The 18,222-nt window shown below is 48.6% G+C and overlaps 7 protein-coding genes across 7 annotated transcripts; 4 read left to right on the forward strand and 3 right to left on the reverse strand.

Moving 5' to 3' along the window:
• Positions 1–505: 505 nt before the first annotated feature.
• Positions 506–4,406, forward strand: FIESC28_02041 (uncharacterized protein; the record flags this gene model as incomplete). The annotated part of the gene is made up of 9 exons (XM_031156191.1): positions 506–567; positions 630–1,068; positions 1,141–1,184; positions 1,248–1,549; positions 1,593–1,687; positions 1,738–1,971; positions 2,013–2,319; positions 2,943–3,356; positions 3,403–4,406. 9 exons carry the CDS (start codon positions 506–508, stop codon positions 4,404–4,406), a joined length of 2,901 nt encoding a protein of 966 aa, XP_031019724.1.
• Positions 4,407–4,681: 275 nt separating this feature from the next.
• On the reverse strand, positions 4,682–5,351 carry FIESC28_02042 (uncharacterized protein; the record flags this gene model as incomplete). The annotated part of the gene is made up of 3 exons (XM_031156192.1): positions 4,682–5,126; positions 5,180–5,258; positions 5,312–5,351. The coding sequence occupies 3 exons, from the start codon at positions 5,349–5,351 to the stop codon at positions 4,682–4,684; spliced, it is 564 nt and encodes a 187-aa protein (XP_031019725.1).
• A 1,443-nt stretch (positions 5,352–6,794) lies between these two features.
• On the forward strand, positions 6,795–7,112 carry FIESC28_02043 (uncharacterized protein; the record flags this gene model as incomplete). The annotated part of the gene is made up of 1 exon (XM_031156193.1): positions 6,795–7,112. One exon carries the CDS (start codon positions 6,795–6,797, stop codon positions 7,110–7,112), a length of 318 nt encoding a protein of 105 aa, XP_031019726.1.
• Positions 7,113–7,619: 507 nt separating this feature from the next.
• Positions 7,620–7,964, forward strand: FIESC28_02044 (uncharacterized protein; the record flags this gene model as incomplete). The annotated part of the gene is made up of 1 exon (XM_031156194.1): positions 7,620–7,964. The coding sequence occupies one exon, from the start codon at positions 7,620–7,622 to the stop codon at positions 7,962–7,964; it is 345 nt and encodes a 114-aa protein (XP_031019727.1).
• Positions 7,965–8,314: 350 nt separating this feature from the next.
• FIESC28_02045 (uncharacterized protein) lies at positions 8,315–10,261 on the reverse strand (the record flags this gene model as incomplete). The annotated part of the gene is made up of 3 exons (XM_031156195.1): positions 8,315–9,529; positions 9,577–10,050; positions 10,097–10,261. 3 exons carry the CDS (start codon positions 10,259–10,261, stop codon positions 8,315–8,317), a joined length of 1,854 nt encoding a protein of 617 aa, XP_031019728.1.
• Positions 10,262–12,620: 2,359 nt separating this feature from the next.
• FIESC28_02046 (uncharacterized protein) lies at positions 12,621–14,038 on the reverse strand (the record flags this gene model as incomplete). Its single annotated transcript, XM_031156196.1, has 2 exons — positions 12,621–13,925; positions 13,970–14,038. The coding sequence occupies 2 exons, from the start codon at positions 14,036–14,038 to the stop codon at positions 12,621–12,623; spliced, it is 1,374 nt and encodes a 457-aa protein (XP_031019729.1).
• Positions 14,039–14,591: 553 nt separating this feature from the next.
• FIESC28_02047 (uncharacterized protein) lies at positions 14,592–16,206 on the forward strand (the record flags this gene model as incomplete). The annotated part of the gene is made up of 3 exons (XM_031156197.1): positions 14,592–14,601; positions 14,736–16,080; positions 16,131–16,206. 3 exons carry the CDS (start codon positions 14,592–14,594, stop codon positions 16,204–16,206), a joined length of 1,431 nt encoding a protein of 476 aa, XP_031019730.1.
• Between the last annotated feature and the right edge of the window lie 2,016 nt (positions 16,207–18,222).

An 18,222-nucleotide genomic window follows, 5' to 3' on the forward strand; every position in this document is an offset into this window, starting at 1 on the left:
CTTTTGACACAACAGTTGCTCTATCTCCCATACACACCAAAATATGTCAGCCATGAGGAACCTCGTTCGGTGTCCCTCCTCTTGATTGCACTACCACTCTTCTGCTTTCTGTAACTTTAGACACTGGCCTTAAGTTCAAATTCATGCTCAAATTCGGATACATGCCTGGTGTCCTGCATGCTCCCTAGACCTAGGCTCTCTGCGTCGTCAACCTACCGATGCAAGAACAGCCAGGCCAGTAACATTAGCAGACGGCACATTGTTAGCTCAAAGAGTACCCAAGAGTATACGTCAGAGAAAACAAACATGAATACTTAGTCGGTGAATGACGCTTCCCAAAGTTTGTCACACGACACCAACCCAGCCAGACCTTTACTTATAGAGCTTTCTCATATTCCATCGGTCGTTCCTTGAAATCTTACTTCACCCTTACTACCCATTCGCTTGTGATATTCTTCTTTTCTCAAATAACATAGCTCGGCCTTCCATCCAACGAATTCACAAAATGGCTTCTCGTCAGGGAGCAGCTGGTTTGTCTATCGTTGTACGGCTGGGTGATGGTATAGAGTAAGCTTATGGAACTTCATTCCCAATATACTGATCGTAATCATACACTGACAGCAATTCAGCAGCCTCTGTGACCACATTCACAACAGCAATCATCCGAGCTGGTGTCTGGAATGGCTCAAGTTTGCCCTTCTCCGAAATGATGACCTGCCTCACGAAGTCAGCAGTTCGCGTAATTTCATCAAGACCAAGGCTCATCTTGAGGCTTTGAACATCTCAGCAAAGAAAGCCATGGGAGACTATTCTAAGCCTCTTTGGGATAGCCACGTTCAAAGATCTTCCATACTCGATCCTTCTGGCGTTCTACATCGCGTATCTATCGAGCTTTTCATAACACTTCCAGCCTCCTGGCCCCTTTATGCACGCTTGCTGATATTCGAGGCATTTCGAGAAGCCGGCATGCTCTCCGATGATGCCAGGGTCTTTCCCAAACGCATTTCAAGTCTGGAGGTTACTGCAGTTGCTCATATTGCAGACTTGACCAAGCTGACTGTTGATTTCGTAAGTAATCTTGCCCATAGTGGTCCTCGTTGAGTCCAACCCCGATGTAACATCAGTCACAACAGGTCAAAGATGGAGATGTGGTCGTTTATTGCTATTGCGACAGCGTCACGGTTGTAAGTATTTCGGCTACAAGCAAACAAGAAGCTCACCAGACCACAGTCCACTATCGTATACAGAGTTCAGGGAGCACAAGGCTTTTCCATGGAAGAAATCCTCCCACAGGATTCCATTTTTGCCGGGGCAGATTTCCTCGGTGATGCCTTTATGGACCTTCTCAAGGCAAAGGTTAAAGGAATTTATCCTCTGCAAGTATTCGAGACTCTTCCAGAGGAAGAGTTTGAAGCTTTCGTGCGAAGTTACTGGGAAGGTTGCATGGACTCTCACTGTCCTGGGGCTGCATCAGTCAGAAAATTATCCATTTTCTGCTCCATCGACCAGTGGTGGCTATACAACAGTCTTTCTTTCGTTCAGCGCGTATGTATGAAACTTGGTCGGTGAGGAATTACTGACGCAACTTAGAGATGAACTTGCATCGATCTTCGACCCCATTGTTGACAAGATCGTGACTCTTCTTGGATCACAAATCGAGAGTGTCGACTTGGTCCCGGGAAAATCGGTGAGTTCCATCAAGGGTGCCGAGGATGGCTTTTAACAAGAGATCTCTAGCATTTCGTATTAGATAGCAGCTTTGGTCAGAAACCCTATCTTAACGCTCGACTGAAAGCAGCCGTGCAATTGCTCACTCCATCTACAACCACTCATATCCTTTCAGACAACCTGAACTACAGGATTCGCCTTCCTGGCATTCAGCTTTTCTCTGCTGTTCATTCTCGCATCGCTCGCGCCAGCTATGGCGTACTCTCAGAATCTGAAGGGTCAATTATTTGGCTCGTGAACAAGGTAAGCCACACTTTCACAGATTCGTACAATACTTTGCTAAGCGTTTCTTGAGGGCGATCATTTGTCTGCTTGCGAACCGAATCGACGAGGCCTACCACCACAAGCCGTTTCGGTTCTTAACACAATCATTCGGTCAAGTCAATAGAGTCCACGTTTACCGCAAGATGGGCGATGAACTGCAGGTGCAATTTATGTGCACAATGAAATGGCCTGGTGCAAGTATTGAGTCTCAGTTTGAGATGATGACGCTTGGTTCAGGGCGTGGACTTGAGCTCGACTTTGCCTGGGATGGCGTGAATATGGAGTTTTCAGTCTTTTCAAATGGCGTTCAACCTGAAGGCCTGCACTGTAAGCGAAACCCTTCCATTTGAGATGCCTGTTCGGGCTACCTTGCGGAGGTTAGAAGAAATAGTCGCTGTAAGTGTAAGGGACGAAACAACCCAGTTATTTTATGTTGGCCTAGACCAGGACTCAAGCTACTTTATTTGGACGCCTGAGCCCTGAAGGACAATTACTGTTACCCACCTGCCCAGTTTGAAATTCATCAAAACGAAGGCTAGACTTCAGGCTTTGAGTAGTTCGGCAGGGAAAGCTGTAGCAAACCGTTAAGCATCGTTGGGATGGCTGCATTGGAAGATCATGTCCGTCTATCGTGTAAGAGCATGATGGAAATAAAATTTTGACGCACATGCCCAGAACCTGCAATGCCGGAAACAAAAAGGGGGGAACAAATAAAAAGTGAAAGACATGTTAAAGCAGTTTGAGTTTGATAGTGAATATCGACATCACTCAGCCGGCTACAAATGTGGCGCTTACCCCAGATCAAGCCACACCTAAACTCCAAATCCGCATCTCCATCTCAGCCTCGTCAAGCTTCACGCATCCACCATCCAAACATATACTATTTCCATCATCCCAGGATCACACCGACTTTGATCTCTATTCTTACTGACGACACGCCCTAATTGAAGCGCCCACTGCGCAAACCGTCGGCGCCATGGCTGCTGAGACTCCCAAGCTTCTCTGGAATCCTGATAATGTCAAGGATGTTGCAGAGTCGGTCGGCATCAGCTCGCTCAACGAAGAAGCCCTGAAGTGTTTAACCCAAGATGTCGAATACCGCGTTGGTCAGGTCATTGTAGAAGCTCTACGATTCATGCGCGCCTCGCGTCGAACAACCCTTACCGTCAACGACATCTCGCTCGCGCTCAAGGCTCTCGACGTCGAACCCCTCTACGGATACGATTCTACGCGTCCGCTTCGATACGGCGAGGCCAGTCTTGGCCCCGGTCAACCGCTCTTCTATATCGAAGATGAAGAAGTCGATTTCGAGAAGCTCATCAATGCGCCTCTGCCCAAAGTGCCGCGCGATATGGGTTTTACAGGTAGGTCCGTCTCGACCCATGTTGAATTTCTACTGACATCTCTCAGCACACTGGCTCGCTATCGAAGGCGTCCAGCCATCAATCCCCCAGAACCCTACGACATCCGAATCTCGATCGCAAGAACTTCTTCCCAAGGGTCCTGGCGCCAATCCCGCATTATCTGCCCTTGCAGGCAACGACAACGTCTCCATGAAGCCATCTGTTAAGCACATTGTGAGCAAGGAGCTTATACTCTACTTTGACAAAATTCAGGCCGCTGTTCTGGACGATAATCCCGATGAAGAAGTGGTGCGCCTTCGACAGGCTGCTCTGGGCTCCGTGAGAGACGACCCTGGTCTCCATCAGCTTATCCCATACTTTATTACATTCATTATGGATCGAGTAACACATCATCTCGACGACACCTTCACTCTGAAGCAGATGATGGAATTGACCAATGCTCTGATTGAGAACAAGAGTCTTTTCCTCGATCCATACGCCAGCCCCCTTTCCGCGCCAGCTCTTACTTGTCTCATGGCTAGGAAACTGGGCACTGATGAGGGCACCGACGCTTTGAAGGAGCAGTATGACCTGAGGCAACTAGCTGCATCTCTTGTTGGGCAAATTGCCCGCAAATACTCGGCCTCCAACACTCTTCTCCGACCAAAGCTCACTCGAACGTGTCTCAAATACTTCCTCGACCCCACCAAACCTCCTGCGGTCCTCTACGGTGCCATTCATGGTCTACTTGAGGCAGGCGGCCCAGAAGCTATTCGCGTTTTGGTCCTGCGAAACCTCAAGACCTTTGATTCAGGCATTCTCCAACCTCTCAAGGAAAAGGCAGAGGGTACAGTGGATTACGAGATGCTGGTGCAAGGCATTGTTCAGGCCGTTGGCTCACTGGCGGACCACATTAGCTCAGACGCCAATGGAGTCAACGGAACAACCAGTGCGGAAGGCGAGACATCCGAACTCAAGGAATTCATTGGACCCATCATTGGAGAGAAGATTGCTTCCTCTGGTAACAGGAGGTTGATACGCACAATCCTGGATGCCCGAAACTTGGAGTAGAATTAAAATGATCATGGCAGGCGAACGGCGTTTGGGTCGCGAAATACCTCACGAGATATTGGTTAGATAAGCCCTAGCATTTCAAGGCGCTTGTGTACAGATAATAAAATTGTTTGCTCAAAGTCAAGAATGCCTTTCAGGCTAAATACTCGTACACGAGTCTCGTCTCTCGTCCATGCTCCTTATGTCCCTTGCAACTGGTGTATCATCCACTGCGCATGTTGCTTTATTTTCCTTTGTCCCACTCTTCTAACCCGCTTTTGTAATATGGTATCTTACAGGAAAGCAACCAGACCGATAGCACCGAGAACGCTAGCAGCCCAGATGTACTTGTCGGCCTGAACAATAGTAGACTTGGCGAAACCCTTGCCGGCATCGTAGATGAGGTGCTTGACACCGCTGATGGCGTGGTAGACGAAGGGGAAGCCAAGAGTGAACTTGAGGCCACCCTTGACGGCGAGGGGAAGACCGGCGACGAAGCTAGCGATGCTCAAGCTCTCGAGGTGAAGACCGACGAGGGGAGCGGCGAGGTAGGCGATGGAGAAACCGTAGAGGGTGACGGAGAGAGTAGAACCGGTGATACGGTTCCAGGCGGAGCTACCGAACCATGTCTGCTCGAGCTTGTAGATGGCCAGATGGGGAGAGACGGGTCGGTTGAGGCGCTGGTTAACGAGGATCTGCTGGCCGTCCTCTTGGGAGACCTTGACGGAACCTTGGGCGCTATACACGTGTTAGACTAGCTCAGCCATTGGTAATTGTTATTATCGGCATACCGGCTGGGAGAAGAGGTAGAGAGACCAGCAGCGAAAACACTCTTGGAGATGTTCTGGGTGAAGAAAGGCTTGGCCGCGCCTATTCCATTGTTAGCGATCCGTAGCTGGGGTTAGTCGCTTTTGCGCATGTACCTGAGCGAAGGGCGTTGACGCCAACACGTTGAGCGAGCATTATGACGGTAGGTATTCGTTCGGGAGAGATTCGGCCAAGGGTTCGTTCAACTGTCGTCGGCGTCGTTACGTCTGGTGCTGGACCAAGGATCGATGATGGCTTCCTATTCTCGAGTATCGGAACGGGCTCTCGGCTTCTCGGTCCATTCAACCAATAGGAAGCTCCCAATTCATCATCTCGGGACACACGTGATCCACATGCTTCTGCTCATCACGTGCTGCTCACCTGACTAAGCAGGATCTTGAGTTTTGTTATCGTGAAATTTTCCGCTGGTTGGGAATTTTCTTTTCCTTTCTTCTTCAGATAGAATGAACGTCCGCCACACGCTGTCTAGTGTAGAGAGTGGACAGCATTGTTGGCAGGCTCATTCTGAGTCTTGGACTGTTCAAAGAAGAATATTGGGAAATTGGATCCATCGTTAATCTCGACACCTAGTTTTTCCGTCTAGGTGTCGTTTCATTTTAGAGATCTACATTCTTTCGCCTGATGTATATGTTGTAATTCTGTCAGTGTTCGTATGCATGCTTATCATGCTTGGAACCGCTGTGCATCTGCTTTGTCCGACGAGTTGCGCCTCATGTTTTGAGAACAATCCAGTGCTATGTCAAAGCGGTGTTGCGCGTCGTCAGAGTACTGGTCTAAAGCTTGCGGTGCAGAGAATATGAGCATCCAAGGTGCCATGGAGCAATGCTCTTCTGGCCTAGAGTGCATGCAATTTGTGTCCATCCGAAACATGGGTCTTGGGCCCGCTGCGTCTACCAGACTGTCGGAGCTGTAACGGACTTGAAGCTATTCGCACATTTTCTCAATGAGACACGCATGATCAGACGTTGTGGCTCGGCGCTTCTAATTATAACCGCGGTATTTTATTACAAGAGTAACTGTTCGATGATGTCGTAACCTGTTGTTTTAAACCAGTGGTAGTCTTGTGCATCATCAATGCCTACGGGTGGTTGGTTGCCCCCAATGACTCTTGAAGTCGAAGTCATGAGATCTCACATTGCAAGATCACGATGTACCGAAGCTGGAATGTATGTTCGTAACATCTCTTGTTAAATCGATCATCTCTTGGTCATTTATTGTGTTGTTCTCTTTAATTAAGAACAAAACACCATGTACTTCCTGCGTCCCCTTCTGATGCTCCAGGGTGAGATCCAGATGAACGAACATACCGAGAAATCTTAAAACAAGCGAACAAAGACTCTTGCTCATACTTTTAATCCATTGTGCACCCAAACAACGCTTTGTTTTGCTAAGAAACAGGCATCTGTTCTGCACTGCGCTGCCACTGCGTTCACCTGTTCGCCAGCTGCACTACCAGTGAATCAACATATAAACTGCACTTCACCACCAACACCAAATCATCTATCCCCAAACACATCAAACACATCAACTCTTGGAAAGCAAAACCACTATTACAACTGCACGACATCAAACGCAAAGATGTCTTCCTTCACTACAATCACCACCTCCGCTGTCTCAGCTGCCACATCAGCCAGCGAAACAACTTTCATCGAAGACGGATCCCACTCTGACAAAATCGCCATCATCGGCATGACTATCGGCATGGTACTCCTCTTCCTCATCTTCATCTTGCCCTGTATTTGCTTTCAGGGTCTCGCGCACTTGCAGCAGAAGAGAGAGGAGAAGAAGGTGGCTATGGAGCAGGCGGCGCGCGATGCAGGGCTTGGAAGGGTGGTTGCTGAGCAGAGAAGTCTCAATATCTATGAACGGGATGCGGTGCCTGGTGCGCAGGTTTGAGAGGATGAAGAAGGTTGGATGGGTGTGCTGGTTCATACTCAGAGAATGAATACAATGATCTGCATCGAACTGATGCGAGTGCTTTCCATCGGATATGTGTGCCAATATTTAGTGACAATAGCCGTAACTCGAATGAATGGCGACCCCTCTTTTGCCGTTTGCATATGGGTCTAGATAAACTTCAAATCCCAATTTCAAACGCTCCATAAACATCTTCCGTATTGTGCCCCGTTTGCCTGCTGTTCAATGTCGCTCCCATTGACGATGGCTTCTCTCCTGTTCCAGCGTTTGCCCTCAGGATGAGGATAAATATCGCCAATTCCTCCGTCAAGGAGCCTTTCGCCTACGAATTCTTCGACAACTCATACTCATCTTGAGGGACAAAGCCAATCTCGAGAGAAGAATCTTGCAAACATCCCCAAACAACATCTTGGTAGAGTCTCCCCACCATCACATCATCCCTTATCACCACTAACCCGCCACAGGAGTCACCAAGCAACCGCAATCATGAGCACCCCTCATCTCAAGCCCCGAATGAACAACATCGATACCGATGTCTTCGTCGTTTGTATCTGCGCCATGGTCTTCATCGTCTTCATTGGTGTTATTGTGTACTTCGCTTGGCGACCTGGCCCCGAGCCTCGCAGCGACACTACTGATACCACTCGTCCTCGCCGCCCCGCCACCAACTCTCACGACGACGAGGATGGCCCTGATGCTCGTCGCGACTCTGATGCCGCCGGGTGCAACCTCCCTTGGTTCCGCCGCCGTCAAACTACCCTCGAGCGCAACACCTACCCCCTCGAGTCCGTCCCGGGAACCCCGCACCCTCGTAATGGTGTTAACATCTAGACACAGCGTTGATGGTCATTGAACTATGGACTGGGTCGTGGTCGATATTTCGAAAGGGAAATTGGAATGCTAGAGAAAATATCCTGTAACGGAAGGGTATCGAAGTGGTGGACACTCACTAAAGCCAAAGGCAGTCCAGTCATCCCAAATAAAACACACTCTACAATCATCTAGACCACTCTTTACCCGTGAATGAATATTTGAATGACAAGTTTATTGGTACAGTAAATAACCCTGGTAGTCCAACCGTCCGTAAATCAACCTGCGCCGCTCTATTCCTGAAATGCACCCTACTCCTTGGAGATTCCCGTCCGTGCCTCGCCAAATTTTCGTCTTGTTGTTCGACTCTATTACATGCTGCCCATGGGGAAATTGCCATATAACGAAACCGGTAGTTGAGTCTGCTGCTGTGGTGGTTGAATCATGGTCCCCCACATATCCCAGTTCAGAGTCGAGACATCCAGGTAGTTGCCCAAGAATGGATCAAGATCTGTCATTTGGGTTGCGTTTGGAGGAGCATTGGTGGTCGGCTGTTGTGGTGAGGGCTCGGAATTTCGACTTTCGCTCATTACAACGTCTCGTATGCGATAGATAAAGTTTGGTGTTTCGAGGACCTGACCATCTTCTCTGAATGCTTGTTCGCGGTTCTTCCATGCCTTCAATACTGTCTGTGCCTGAATATAGTTGGACTTGTGACTCATATCCAAAAGTTCAGGGTGGTAATGATAGATCTTCTCTACCATATTCCAGGCGCGGGCAGCGAGCGATCCCCTCGGTCGTTGACAAAGCTGTTTCACCATAACAGTAAAGACATCAACCTGGAAATGATATTTCATGAACCAGAGGAATCCCGTCTGGTCCATTATTCCGTAAGCATCGGTGCTGTGTTCGTTATTCATCAAGACAATTTTGAATAGATTGTCCTTCTTGTCGCGAATCTCTCCATTTTGCCATTCAGGCTGTTCTCTCATTGGGATCATCATCTCCCTCATCTTACTGCAAATCATGGGACGGATGCTGAGCGCAGCAATGTGTACGTTTCCAGCGGTCGGGTCGATGTATCGAGCTTCCACCTCCAATAGATTCTGTTCCAATGTTTCTACCAAATCTCTGTACTCCTGGAGAGTCGGGACATTCGAGGGGTCTTGACCTTCAAGGTCTCCCATAACGGCAGCTTCCAAACCAGGGTGACCGTGAAGAGATTCTGCGTTGACTAAAAACTTGGCGATCTGGTAGCCGATTAGACAAAAGGCCATTTCTGTAGGTCCCTCGCGCGGTTGAATGGGCTCGACTGATCCGGGGAACAAGTCGGCATCGTTTACGTTTTGTGGCATCTTGGTATCCCAGCTGCTAGGGAGAAGCGAGTGACTCAATCCAGAGACCAGGGCGTTCTTTGTGTCTTGTAGGATGATCTGCCACCACATACGTCGTCGCATTTCAGTCTCAAAAGCATTGAGGCCGAGGTAATCACCATCGCGATGGTAACCCATTTTCTGGGCAATTCGTACAACCATACCGCTCAAGATCCAGGCAGCATGGCGATCGTACCGATTCTGAAGAGACAACTAGACCCTGTCAGCTCAAAATCGCATGCAGCACAAAATGATCTTACCAGGTACAGTAGCAATGCCTGCAGAGCCACCATATCATAGTTCTTCAAAAAGTTGAATTTTGTCAGTGCCAATTTGGTTCCGATGGTGTAGCGTCGTAGAGCTTCATCTCGCGTAGTTCCCAGCATCTGGAGGCATTCGGTTTCGGATAAAGATACGGTCGCCATGGTAAAGATGGAAAACATCAGAGCCTGGTAGTTGAGGGGGATCTTGTTCACGTCGGTGGCCATCTCCAACGCAAATGGCTGAACGGATGGGACATGGATGATCTTTGTCAGGGGGTTGACGCGGTCAACAAACAATTGCCAGAGTCTAAAGATGTGAACGGGATCGGGTTGGTGGTCCTCGATAGATCTGTTCGAGGCATCAGAAGGGATCAAAAGATCAATGTTGTAATCCGGGCTCAGGTCCTCGGATCCCATAACGCTGGCTTCTTCTGGGTCATCAGTATCGACAATTTCCCTCATGGCTTGTAGCTTCATGATGTTAGTTTTGTATAGTAGTTAGTGGCGGATCACGCACCTCGTCATGAATGTTTGCCCAAAGATAACTATCCATGAAACGGACGCCACCCTCTTCCTTGACCATCTTGCCTGCTGGCTTCCACTTGGTCTGACCATCAATATTGGTTGGTGTGGCAGGGTAAGCATCTTGCATAGAGCCATTGGTAGCAGGCGAATGAGTCATGGCAGCCGGTGATGGTACAGAGCCATCGGCATACTGCTTCAATAATTGTTCACATCTCGCCAGACGTTCTTGAAGATCTTGATTTGGTCTCCGGCGCTTCCTAGCAGGAGCAGGAGTGCTTGGGGTGCATGTGACATTGGCCTTGCAGAGTTAGTCGCGGATCCTATATACAGTCTATAAAAGCAAGGGCGGAGTATTTAAGATGGCCGCCACAATGCAAAAGAGGTCAGGGACTATGGGTCAATGAACGCACCTTGATGCAATTCGAACAGGGCGTGTTTCGATCGCATTTGATCTTTCGGTGTTGACATAAGACACAAGCCAAGACACGGGGCGACTTGTGAGAATGCGCATGGCCCGAGCCAGATCCAGACGCCATATTATTTGACATATCCTCGTAGAAAGAAAAAATAATCTCACATAACCAGTTCCTGAAAGGTTCGATGAGATTTGATTTGGAGGTGGAAGTCGAGTAAAGTAGAGTAAATTATGCTATGACGCCAATGTGAGCTCCACTGGTAGAGTTAGGTTTGGTTAGGTTAGGCAGGTAGAGGTTACGGGTACGGGCATGCGCAAACGGAAGCGGAAACTGGGGTCTTTTTGAAGCCCGCCACTGCCACTTTCGCTGGGCTGCCGCTGGGGTCAGGTGAGGGGGAGGGGCACAAGCGATAGCTCAGAGATTGAATACTGTAGAAACAAAGATGATAAGGGAATGTAAAGAATAAATTTAGGTAAATGTAAAATGTGTAGGCTATAAACTGGCCAAAAGATAATAAGCAAGGCAGCTGACTGGACCGTAAGATCCCGAGTCTACCGGTACAATCAAGGTCCGTCTCTGCTAGGGGTCTGGGGCTGTCTGGTTGTCTGGTGCCTGTCCAGGTGTTCAGTTGGTGCTTCTTCAGTTGGTATTGGACGTCGCTAGCTGAGCCGCTGCATAAAAGCTGACCTAGGTGAATTAAACCCGCATACCGGGATCCGCGAATTCCGTATCAGATGTTTGTTCATTCAGGGGTATAAGAAGGATGACAATTCTCTATCAAATCTCATAAAAGGGAGAAAGTCTAGGGCTTGGCTAGGCAATTATATTGTTGCCTTACTTTTCTGGTCCGATAGATCTCGTTAACTCCATACCTGGCTCAACATTGATCCAACGCCAGGTTCGAATGCAAAGTTTCAAATGGATTGAACATTCACGTTAGAATCTCTCCGAATGGACCAATTACGAGTACTTGGGTCCGAGAGCGAGCCGCTTCTTTGAATAGCGGCGGAGTTTGGAGTCAAGTCCGCCGCAACGGGATAACGGCGGATGAGTCAAGTTGAAGAAGCCACATGTATAAATTATTAGATCAAATCTGTGTGCACGATACCCGAGAGACTAATAACGGTATTTGGTTTGTCTAAACGAATACGCGAAAGATAGTCGTCGACTGTTACAGAAATACAGACCCCAGTCAAAGGATCAGTTACGCTAACGTCTGGATTTTTCGTAAAGCTCGGAAGCTTCGGGAGGTTAAGCCACTTAAGCTACATCTGGTGGCTTATGCGAGCCTTTGCGCCAAGGGAAACGTTCTGTTCCAACTTCCAAGCTTGACGTATCTCCGCAGACTTTCGATGACGGATGACTCTACCGGTATCTAAGCAGTTCTAGTTTCGACAAGGGCCAGGGCCATAAACTTTCCGCATGTTACCTTCGGCGGCCACTTATATGCGAAACCTCCCGTCATATAGAGCGGGATATAGACCCTGCCGGACGATATATGGCCGACTCTCCCGGTTGGAGATCTACGTTTTAGAGCCCTACGTGTTCTGTTCCATTCGTGATATGCCGAAGACCTCATGATCAATACTCGGTTAAACGGCTTGCTTATAATCATGCTGTTACGTCGGTAGGAGTCACCGGCGCTCTGTCCTTCAACATAACTACCATGATCCTTGATACTTATTGTATAAGGCGAACATAGACTTGCCAATTGTTGCTGGGTGAAAAGCATTGCCAGGGACGGGATTCTATGAGAAAAGTTAGTAATAGTCAGCGCCAGAAGGTGATCATCAACGGCCAAGACGTCCTTGGCTTTCTCCATCGACAGGCTGCAGTAAAAGAACAGATTATATCACTGTTTTTGACAAGATTTGGCAGGGCGGGTTTGAGTAAAGCAGTCCCACCTGGTTGGTACAAGGCTATCACAGATCCTCATGGTCTTGATCTCCGCCTCGGCGAATAGTCACTATCCGAAACGATCCGCAGCGTTTCGGGGTCTATCTGAAGGGCGGTAGTCTGTGCAGTCACTGTCCGAAGAATATCTTATGACATATCCGCATACTCATTAGATAGATCACGAATATTTGAACAAATTTGTATTCATTCTGAGAACATAGACCCTAGTTCTGGACCAGAGTCTGCCTCATCTTCTTTCGTCTCAGTCTTTTGTTTCTCTTTTCTTTGTTCCACCGGCACAAGCGATGTCCTAGCCTTCTTGCGGACAACACGTCTATGAGTCGCACTCTTCAAATGAGCGGCCCAGGCCTCCTCAGTCATCAATGTCGTATGACAAACTTCGCATGTACGTTTGCATGGTGTTGCCTTGGGAGGTGGTTTGCCAACCTGTGTTAGAACCTCTTGGGCAAGTTCAGATATCTCAGTCGGTAGTGGACGATCTTCTCCCCGAAGGAACTGCTGTGCCAATTTTACCGCAGGCTCAACCACGTTTTTACCGTACTCGGAAACATCGGTGCTGTCGAGCAGATACATGTTCTTCATGGCTTCTGGGCCGACTTCGTGGATTCGTGGGATCTGCTTGAGTCTGATCCAGCGGGTTTGGTAAGAGGCGTATTGTCTTGTGGCCGCCTTCATCTTTTCAAGTCCAGCAGTCTTCAATTTCTCAATGGCGGCAGGATCTTGTCCTTCGTCGATGGCAGCCAGGTACGGTTCAAACTGCTTGTAACCAATCGACTGCCATATACCCTTTGTCATATCGAGAATTTGCCCCTCTGCTTCTTTCTTGTGTTTAAAGTCGTAGAGCTCTCGCACTTCATCCATGAGTCCACCCGTCTGCATCTTGTCCACTCGCTTATCCAGACGTTCACATAATACCTCGCGCTGGGAATAGACCCAGAATAACAAGTTCTCCCAAGGTTCTTTGTTGGCATCTTGTTGCGCAGCTTCTTTTCTCGCTTGCTGTTCAGCATAATAGTCAGATGCTCGCTTGCCGCTCTTCAAGTAAATTTCCAGGGATCGCTGGATCTTGCGACGGTCTTTTGGGTGCCATCTCTCAGCCATGATAGCATCGACTTTTCGAAGCTCATGAAGCATAACTTCAGCCGATTCCTGTAAAATGGGAAAGGATTCGGTGGTATTCAGTTCTAGATCGTCTAGAATAACCTCTTTGAAGAGTATCGGATCGACATAATACTGCGATCCGCCGACAAGAATCGGTAGCCGACCCCGGTCACGAATCTCGCGTATCGTGCGAGTAGCTTCCCGCTTGAAGTCATCAACGTCCCATGGTTGCTCATCCAAGGATATATGGCCAAGAAGATGATGAGGAATACCACGCTGCTCCTCAGTTGTAATTTTATTAGTGATGATTGATAGGCCGTTGTATAGTTGCATAGCATCAGCATTGATGATTTCGCCATTCAACCGGGTAGCAAGCTCAACCGCCAACTATACAATGTCAGAAGGCCCTGGTCAGACAGCTTCTCACTTACATCTGACTTGCCCGTACCCGTAGACCCTAGCACAACCACGAGAGGCGCAATTGGAGGTTTTGCAGACATTGTAGTGACATTTCGCCTGAGTAGAGGACCCAGGCGACGAAGCATCTAAGGTAAGAATGCCATATGGCGATGAATCACTAACCAAATCTTTAAACGGATTCACTGAGTCAAATCATGACTGACATCAAAATATGTTCCAGAACAGGCAAAAGCGGAGACAATTTGGCGGAAAAATGAGTGTGGGGCGTAAAAAGCTAAGCTACAGGTGTAATTGGTCTCAGAAGCTGAAACCCCTTTGTTAATTCAGAGGGAGGAGCTAGAGCAAACAACCCACTGTTAGAGGCTGGAAGCTCAGGGAAGCTCTCACAACTTCGCCCCCCTGTACTGGGGAAAGTCACGTGTCTCTCCACTCCCAATATTGGACACATCTACATTTTGGGCCATTGAAGCCAGATCGCCTACCTCCGCCCCCCCAGCTCTCCTTTAATTATTCTCCCATCGACCCTCCAAATCGCCTGGGCTCTTTAAGCTCAGCATCTTCTTTTTTCTTTCTTTCTCCCCTTCATTGGATGAATAGTCCAATTCTTGTTTCTCCTTAGTATCGTTGCCCACCATGAGTTCCCGTAAGTCAAACCATTCTTGTTTCTGCTGGTCGCGAGCTCTACAGCTCAAGGTTTGAGCTCGCGCGATCATTTATGCACGCAGTTGACATCCAATTGGCATTGAATCATCAAGCTAACATGACTTTCCTCGATAGTCCGATTCCTTGACTTGGTCAAGCCGTTCGTGCCGTTCCTCCCTGAGGTTCAGCAGCCGGAGACCAAGATTCCCTTCAACCAGAAGCTGATGTGGACGGCCCTGACCCTCCTCATCTTCCTGGTCATGAGCCAGATGCCTCTCTACGGTATCGTCTCCTCCGACAACTCGGATCCTCTATACTGGCTGCGAATGGTTATCGCGAGTAACCGTGGTACTCTGATGGAATTGGGTATTACCCCCATCATCTCCTCTGGCATGGTTTTCCAGCTCCTTGCTGGCACCCACATGATCGACGTCAACCTTGACCTCAAGTCCGACCGCGAGCTTTACCAGACCGCCCAGAAGCTTCTTGCTTTCATCCTCTCCGCCGGTACTGCCACTGTCTACGTCTTCTCCGGTCTCTACGGACCTCCCTCCGACCTTGGTGCCGGTATTGTCTTCCTCCTGATCCTCCAGCTGGTTGTTGCTGGTATGATTGTTATCCTCCTTGATGAGCTCCTCCAGAAGGGCTATGGTCTTGGCAGCGGTATCTCTCTGTTCATTGCCACCAACATCTGCGAGTCCATCATGTGGAAGGCTTTCTCCCCCACCACCATCAACACTGGCCGTGGTCCCGAGTTTGAGGGTGCTGTTATCGCCCTCTTCCACCTTCTCTTCACCTGGCCCAACAAGCAGCGAGCTCTCCAGGAGGCTTTCTACAGACAGAACCTCCCCAACATCATGAACCTTTTGGCCACCATTGGTGTTTTCGCCGCTGTTATCTACCTCCAGGGTTTCCGCGTCGAGATCCCCGTCAAGTCTTCTCGCCAGCGTGGTGCTCGTGGTTCTTACCCCGTCCGCCTGTTCTACACCTCCAACATGCCCATCATGCTGCAGTCCGCTCTCTCTTCCAACGTCTTCCTTATCAGCCAGATGCTCTACTCTCGCTTCTCTGAGAACCTCCTTGTCCGTCTTTTCGGTGTCTGGGAGGCTAAGGATGGCTCTTCTCAGCTCCACGCTGCTTCCGGTCTCGTCTACTACATGTCTCCTCCCCAGAGCATGAAGGACGCCCTTCTCGACCCCATCCACATGAGCGCCTACATCATCTACATGCTTGGTGCCTGCGCTCTCTTCTCTAAGACCTGGATTGAGGTTTCCGGTTCCAGCCCCCGCGATGTTGCCAAGCAGCTCAAGGACCAGGGTCTCGTCATGGCCGGTCACCGTGACCAGTCCATGTACAAGGAGCTCAAACGCATCATTCCTACCGCCGCTGCCTTCGGTGGTGCTTGCATTGGTGCCCTCTCTGTCACCAGCGACCTTCTTGGTGCTCTTGGCTCCGGTACCGGTACTCTCCTTGCTGTTACGTAAGTTGCAATGAATCCTAAAGCTTAAGACCTATACTAACAAGATGCAGAATCATCTACGGCTATTTCGAAATCGCCGCCAAGGAGGGTGACATGTCCGGTATGAAGGGCATGATCATGGGCTAAAAACCCATCGAACGAACGAACAGGGGCGATGCTTCAGCCTCAGAGTTATGACCCGTTAAAGACGGGTGTATTATGTATCAACAGTAAAGAGGATGAAAGATAAAATAGTTAACATGTTTTTTGTTTCCTTTTTGCAACAGGCCGGGGAGTCGGGAAGTGATGTCAATGGTTGGAAAGGGTATTCGGGCAACGATTATGGCTGCCATGTCAATATTACAAAAAGCTCAAGAGCTGTCATGACGGGTTAGTTGAAGGGACGTTATATGTCGATGCCAAGTGTGGCAGATATGAACGTACTCTTGTAACTCTAGAACGATCTATGAATGACATTATTTAATGCCAATTGTTGGTCTGATGTTTGATGTGTAGATGATCGAACTGTACAAGAATGTAAAGCTGTAGCTGCAAACACCAGTCAGGGTAACAGCAACCATATGTCTGCAACACTAGATCACTTGCTCAGTTGTTTACTTGCACATGTTGCTTACCATGCGTCCTCTGCAGAATGTCTCACAAGAAAAGCAGTACAAGTCTCACCGGTCCTGCAGCAATGAGGCCCTCATCATATCACAATGGTCCAACAGGAACACACCCAGTATACCGCTATATAACCAAGCTTCAATTGGTCAAAGACGTTGAGTGTAACCGCATATACGGCAGGGAAACGTGGGGGAGCTTTTTCAAGGGACCTGGGGTTAGACTAGAGTTGCATCGAGTTCGGATACAAGCTGTTATCCGGCGGTGAGGGTTCGTTAGACAAGGCCAATCAAAGATGGATATCTTGTGATCAACTTGACGGTTTGCATATGTTGAGGCTGAGAATGGACGACGAACATGTGCTTGCACGATAAGGTACTTATTAGACAATACTATTGTGCCAATGCACCCATTAACTGAGCTCGTAAGTGTTGCCTGCAAGGTTAGTTCCGCAGATATTGTTTCCTCGGTATTGTCCGTCGTATTGTCTGCATATCATCCTTCGAGTCCAGCCTTCAGTTTGCGCTTAGACCGCAGGGTGGCTGGCATGTTCCCTCGAAGATCTAATCCCTGCTTGAAGAAAACAACCCAAGATTTCAGCTCTTGGGCAGCAGTGTGTGCGAATCCTTGTAGGGTAACTTTGATGAAAGTTTGTTGACCATGGTGCGGCCTGAACTCTTGACCGCATTGTGACCGTTTCGTAAAATAAAAGTTACTTTCATCTGTGCTTACGTGTAGGTACGGTGTAAGCAATCAAGCTTGGTTCAATAACGTACATGCATTGAGGTTATCAAGGGATGAGGAGTCTGTAGATTGTGGAAGGGTGAGCTCGACCAACATGGGGAGCCAACCATGATGACAAGTTACGAGTGATTGCCATCATAAATAAGGAAATCAGCCATCCATTAAAGTTATCGTCTAATTGAGAATCACGATCCCAGATCGTCGCCATGTCTACCAGACCTCAAGGCGCGTGCGTGGAAATTGGACAAGGTTATACTGGCATTTCGCTGATTCATAAACAACAGACCACGTACGTTCCTCTCGAGAATTGCCGTCCCTATTTAGCTGTCAACAAAGCCTCGCCCTTTTTTTCGAGTCAGGTTATTAAAAGGGACACGGTCTTGTCGGTATTGATGTCCGAGCCAAGTTGCCATCACGTCATGACTGGCATTTGTAAGATAAGGCTGCTGTAATGAGTTACCTGTCACAAAAGCACGTATACCATAGTGAGTCAGGTACCTTTGTTAATTGCACTAACTGGTCGAGCTCTGAATAATCTTGATAGAATAAGTTTCTGAGACAGTGGCTTAACGTTCGTACATCCTTGTCGAGCTTGTGACCAGTGACTCGGAATGACAAGGGTTATGATATCAATCAGTAGTATTCGTCTCGAGTGAAGCTTCAAAACAATGAAACTTCTCCTCAAAGCCCTGGAGGTCAAGATTATAGAATCCTGACGAACTACACCTGCTTGAAGCGGAGTAGTCAAGGTACAGAGTCCCCGCCGCCCCCGTCATAGAACTGGGGTAGTACCAC

This window comes from Fusarium coffeatum (genome assembly GCF_003316985.1).
Source record: "Fusarium coffeatum strain FIESC_28 chromosome Unknown BRIP53273_contig_45, whole genome shotgun sequence".
NCBI lineage: Eukaryota > Fungi > Ascomycota > Sordariomycetes > Hypocreales > Nectriaceae > Fusarium > Fusarium coffeatum.